The sequence below is a fragment of the Kryptolebias marmoratus genome, linkage group LG15 (assembly GCF_001649575.2).
Source record: "Kryptolebias marmoratus isolate JLee-2015 linkage group LG15, ASM164957v2, whole genome shotgun sequence".
Lineage (NCBI taxonomy): Eukaryota > Metazoa > Chordata > Actinopteri > Cyprinodontiformes > Rivulidae > Kryptolebias > Kryptolebias marmoratus.
Window position 1 is genome coordinate 24,999,014 of NC_051444.1, and position 6,300 is coordinate 25,005,313.

General features: G+C 38.5%; 1 protein-coding gene across 1 annotated transcript; it reads left to right on the top strand.

Annotated features, from left to right (window-relative positions):
- Positions 1 to 418: 418 nt before the first annotated feature.
- On the top strand, positions 419 to 3,434 carry fshb (follicle stimulating hormone subunit beta). The gene is made up of 3 exons (XM_017414208.1): positions 419 to 714; positions 1,546 to 1,733; positions 3,174 to 3,434. The coding sequence occupies exons 2-3, from the start codon at positions 1,575 to 1,577 to the stop codon at positions 3,375 to 3,377; spliced, it is 363 nt and encodes a 120-aa protein (XP_017269697.1). The 5' UTR covers positions 419 to 714; positions 1,546 to 1,574; the 3' UTR covers positions 3,378 to 3,434.
- Positions 3,435 to 6,300: the final 2,866 nt, after the last annotated feature.

Below are 6,300 nucleotides of genomic sequence, written 5' to 3' on the forward strand. Positions count from 1 at the left end.
TACGCAGTTCCATTAGCATAGAGTAAAGTCTGATTTGAATGATTCGTGCAGACTTTTGCCTTCTTGCACGCATCTCGTCCGTGAAGCTGGGAAAATGGCCACAGATCGTGACCGTTTTCAATCTGACGGAGCAATTTAGAAGATGACAAGTTCCATAAAGATAATGGCTCTGAATGGTCCCAGGATCAAGACTCTAAATGTTCAAATGACTTTGTGAGGTTTCTTTAAGTCGAAAAAGCCTTGTGAGACAGATATCATCTCAAAAAACATCTCTGGCATAATTTCATATAAAGGTTGATAAACTGTTCATAAGATTATATATTATATTTAGACACACGGATAAGAATGTTCATTACTAAAGCACAAAACAGGTTTTAAAAAGCAACAAAAGGGTGGAGCACAGGTAATTAATTACTGCCTGTCGTATCAGTGTTTTCAATCTGACTGTGGGGGGCCCCCATATGTTTCATTGTTTCCCCTCATTCCTGTAATCACTGTGTAGGAGGGGAGGCCTTGAGCCACCCGAGCTGGGGACGGGGAAAAAGACGGGGATTGGCTTCGAGTCCAGAACAGGTAGGCGATACAGAACCGAACCAAGGCCGAGCAGATTAAACGGATCACGGGGCAGCAATATTTAAAGAAGCGAAACAGCCCCGGGGGCCTCAGAGAGCGACACTTTCGGCTGAGTCCAAAGCAACGCCCGGAGCTCTACAGGTAAGAAGGCGTTGCTGAATAACCTGAAAAGAAGTCAGGTAACTTTGTTAAAATGATATACTGACTTAAAGATGTTCTTTGTTTAAAGAACCACAAAGTTCAGTTTGAGTTAGACTGAAGTCAGGATTAATTTGGAGACAGAGGAGTTTGACCTTAAAAATTATTAATCCCCTCTCATTCGTGCTCATCTTTCTTCTTGTTAATTAATTATTCTGAATGTTTAACTGACCATCATACATAAAAAAACCCAATAATGGATAATTTGTCACTATGTTGTTCAAAAGTATTTGTTTATTTTCGAACTAACTGCATTCTTGATTTATTGAAACCGTTTTTTTTCTTTTGTTTTAGCCTCAGATCAGATAAAATAGGATAGTAGATGGACTTTTAGTGGAGATTATTCAGTTTATTTAGAAGAAATGTGTTACTTGAAAGTAACTGAGAATGAGAAAAAAAAACCACATACAGCCGTTTTTGAAGGCACTTTGAGCTTATAAAAATGTATTTTTTTTAATTACTGAACATTAAAACATTAAAAACAAACAATTATTGACATTGAAGTGAATAGCCGTCAGAGCTGTTGAGTAATACCAACCTCATCGTTTTCCGTTTGGACTCAGACACTTGAGAAACTGAGCTTCTTATGCAAGATGATTCAAATTATTTGGTGAATGAATCAGTTTAAGTGATTAGAAAAGCTCCAAAAACATTGAGCTATCATTTAACCACTTCTAAAAGTCCCAAACAAACGAGCCAGGCAGAGATGAACACGATGCCGCCCCCGGGTCCGGGTGGATGGTGTCTCATGCGAGGTGTGATCCCCTCTTGCAGTAGGCGCCTGTGCTGCACTCCGGCGGAGGATGCAGCTGGTTGTCATGGCAGCGCTGCTGGTGCTGGCGGAGGTGGGGCACGGCTGCAGCTTCATCTGTCATCTGAAAAACGTCAGCATCCCCGTGGAGAGCTGCGGCACCATCAAGTTCATCCACACCACAATATGCGAAGGACGGTGCTACCAAGAGGTGACGGAGGGGGTTCAGGCCCTGTTGCTTTTTAATAGTTTTTTTTTTTTTTTTAACACCACTTTTATCTGATTTACGCTCATTTGCTCGGCTCAAAAAACAGAAATTTGTTCAATGACTCTGACACGGACGGTCACAGTAAATATATTTAATTTGTTTTTGAACCATTCTACGGTCAAGCTTGGAAGACTTTCTCAAACCCTATTATTATTATTATTATTATTATTATTATTTTTATTATTATTATTATTATTATTATTATATCTTTTAAATTTAGTCAAGTATTACAGTAGATATTCTCCACTAGATAAGGAAGAAGGTGGATGAGAATGTTTTTGCCTGTGTGTGTGTCTGTCTGTTGTCAAAATATCTCAAAAACCACTGGACAAATTTTAATTAAACATTCAGGAAGTAATCACTGGATGTTCATCTACACGTGATTAATTTTTGGAGACAAGATTCAAGACGGATGCCACAACCAACAGATCTTAAAAATCATCAAAATAGCTGCAACTCCATCATTTTTACAGATAATGACCAAAAACTTGGTGAGCTAGTAGCCGAGACAGATCCCCAACACATATTCTAACTGCTATTAACTATTTGGAGTCACTGCTGTCTTGTCTGTTTGCAAAATATCTCATGAACCACCGAAGAAATTTTAATGAAACTTTCCACAAATAATGGCTGGATGTCCCTCTGCATCTGATTTCCTTTTGGAGCCAAGTCAGGTAAAGATGGCTGCCACAGCTAACTGAATTCAGAAAACACAAAAATAGCTACAATTCAGTCAATTCTACAGATATTGAGCTAAAATTTGGTATGGATGTAGCTGAGAGTCATCATAAGACACATACCCCAAGGGCTTCTTGTTGCACAAGATCTTTGCTCAAAACTTTAACCCCACCTGTTTGAGTCAACCCTGTTTGTCTGTTAACAAAATATCTCATAAAACACTGAATGGATTTTAATAAAACCTGCAGAAAGTAATCATTAGATGTACATCTACAACTGATTCAATTTTGGACTCAATCCAATTCAAGATGGCCACCGCAGCTAATCAACATTGGGTAACACAGAAATGTCTATAACTCAGTCAATTTGACAAATATCGAGCTAAAATTTGTCGTGGTAGTAGCTGAGAGTCATTCTTAACATAAGGTGATCTCAGTCTAAAGAATCTGACATGAAAGGTGGCAGGCAATATGCATTCTTTCTCAGAATGCTCTGCCTTTAAATAATTTATTGAAACAACTCCAAAATAAGTACAAATCAAAGCAGGCTGCAAGTTAGAGTTCGTTTTCCTGTTGTCCATTTTCCTACAGCTGTCAACTAGTTAAAGAACATCCCTCCTTCACAATTTTTGTTTTAGAATATTAAAAATCAACCATTTGTGTGCGAGACTTTCTTGCTTTTAATCTCCGCTGCTGTCGTTGGCAGGATCCCATCTACGACAACCACGTTGACCCGCCTGAACAGCACATCTGCAACGGGGACTGGTCCTACGAGGTGAAACATATCGACGGGTGCCCGGTGGGCGTCACCTACCCCGTGGCCAGAAGCTGCCACTGTACGACCTGCAACACAGAAAGCACAGACTGCGGCCGCCTGCATGCAGACATTTGTTCCTCCAACATCTACTGATTAGCTTTGTGTCCTTTAACTTGGAACTAAAATAATTAAAAAAAAGGATCCCGCTCATGTTTCTGCCGTTCCTTTCCTTTATTTAAAAGCTCACGTTGTGTTTTAAAATGAATTGAATAGGTTTAAGGGCCTTAAAGCGGAATCATCAGTTCGTCGTCAGAGCAGGTGTGTTATCACCTTCAAAAGACATCATTTAAAAAAAAAACCCATAACTTTAGATTTCGTTAGAAAGGCTGACTAAGAGAACCAATAGTTTTTCCTGTTTCTCCAGACCGAGGCAACTGACCCCGAAAGTACAGTGATCCTGCAAGTCAGGGAAAAGGGGGTTATATTAGAGAAAATGGACAGCCTTGTCCCATTTTGACAGGTGGAAATGAAAATAAAGCGACTGCAGCGTACCTATGAGCTTCACCGGAGTCCCAGTTTGTCTGTGGCTCTTCTCCGTGAACTTAAATCAGAGCAAAGCTTAGTATGCAACAAAAAATAAAATAAAATAAAAAGGATGTATTTTTTTCTGTGATTAAACAAATACATAACACTGGAACATAAACCAAATTTGGTTAAACTTTGTTTCTGCTTACGTAATGTATGAATAAAACAATTTAAGATCAATGTTTTTGTCCATTATTAATCAAAAATCTCTAGTCCAATCAAAAATGTTATTAAAGATTTTAAATCAAGTTTAGTCCTTTTAGCTACTAGATTATGTTAACAGGTTATTAATAATGAAGCGTCAGTGGGCTCCTGGAGGTGGAGTGATTTTAAGTAGCTTTGTCGTATTTTATTTTGAAAGGCATCAGGTAAAGGTTATGACGTTGTGAGTTAATTTATGTTTATTTATGCAGTGATAACATAATTTATGTTATGTTGAGTTAATTTATGTGTTTTACATTTTGGGTGTTTTTGACTCAACTTTTGGCACTGAATCATTTTAAGATGTGTTAAAATTGTTGTTTAGTGGAGTTGGTAGGAATATTTACACTTATTGAGTGTAACTTTGGAAAAAACTTGCTTTTTATAAAATCCTAGAAGCCAAATATTTCATTCATCACTAATCTTTATTACTCTAATTTATTCATTTTGTTCCGTAAAATCCTGTTCGTGAATGTAGATGGTAACAAAAGCTCGAAACAAATATTGTGGACTAGCGAGGTGGGTTTTGTTTTCTGAATAAATGAAAGGAAAGAATAAAATAGCATCAAATAGAAATTCTCAAAGTACAAATACGTTAGATTAAACTTAGTTAGACACAAGGACAAACTGGTTTGTACCCTTTTGTTAGAGAAAGAAAAACCCACAGAGGTCGCTGAAAGAACTTGAAACTGACACAAGTGTTAATAAAAAAATAAAACTTAACCAACGAAAATCAGACACTGCTTTTGAAATTTGGTTCAAGGGAATTATTTTTAAAACAAACCGATGAAACTGGCCTTAACTAAAAGGATGGTACTCCAAGAAAAGATTCTAACTAATCTGCTCACAGGAACATGTTAAACTCAGGTGTGTCCTGTAATCAGCATCACAGGTGTCTCCAATCCTGTAATCAGTCAGTCTGCCTGTTTAAAGGGTGAGAAGTAGTCACAGGGCTGTTTGGTATCATGGTGTGTACCTCACTGAACATGGAGCACAGAAAGCTGAGGACAGAGTTGTCTCAGGAGCTTAGAAAGAACATGACTGACATCATGTTAAAGATAAAGACTATAAGACCGTCTCCAAGCAGCTGGATGTTCCTCTGACTGCAGCTGCTCAGATTATTCAGATGTTTAAGGTCCACAGGACTGGAGACAACCTCTCTGAGCGTGGGTGCAAGAGGAAAACTGAAGAGACGGATAATACGAACAGTAACCTAAGAGGCCAGAGCAACAAAAGAGATCAGAGGTGAACTCCAAAGGTCAAGGGTCATCAGTGTCAGATCACACCATCGGTCTGTTTGAGCCAAACTGGACTTAATGAATGACAACAGAGGAGGACATCAAATTATAAAAAAGTGAGACTGACAGGCCACAAAGCTTCTGGGAGAACATCCTTTGGACAGATGAGACAAAACTGGAGCTTTTTAGCAACAAGTCCCCTCAGCTCTGCGTTCACAGAGCCAAAAATGAAAGAACCCTGTAGCTACAGTGAAACACGGAGGAGGCTTGGTTATACTCTGGGGCTGCTTTGCTTCATCTGACACAGGGTGTCTTGAATTTATAATGAAATCTCAAGACTATCAAGGCATTCTGGAGCAACATGTGCTGCCCAGTGTCAGGAAGTTTGGTCTCAGCCACAGGTCACAGGTCACAGGTCCTCCAACAGAGTAATGACCCAAATCAGCAAAAACGTTCTTTCCACCATTTCATTGTCTAAAAAGCTTATTTTCCAGGAAAAGTGTATTTTGCTGGCGTTTTTCAGTGCAGCAAATATTTTAAAAACCCATCATGTCCAATAAGTCTGGTTTAGAAAGCATTATTGGATCTGTGGCTCAGAAAACCTCTCATCGAATGGTTGTAAGAAATAAATCAGCCTTCGAAACTGCAGAACTTTCTAATGAGGTTGCTTTTGTTTCATCTTTTTGGCTTTTACACTTGGACAAACAACTGCAATTTTGTTAACGAAAACGATTGACGCGGTTACTTAAAATAAACAGCACAAAAAAAAAGTAAAATTAGTATGATGGATGAAAATGATGTGGGTTCCATCCATCATAGATCTTTATCGCTCTCTGCCACTAACGGTGGATGTTACCTGTGTGTGTGTGTTCTTTATCGGGCTGTTAGCAAAATATCTCATGAACCAGTGGATGGTTATTAGTGAAACTCTCAAAGTCATCGTTGGCTGTACATCTACAAATAATTAGCTTTTGTTGGAGTTGACCTTGGTTCTCATTGAATTTCTTTTTCTTTCCTTTTTTACAGAATCCACTTTTTTTATACAGCTTCAG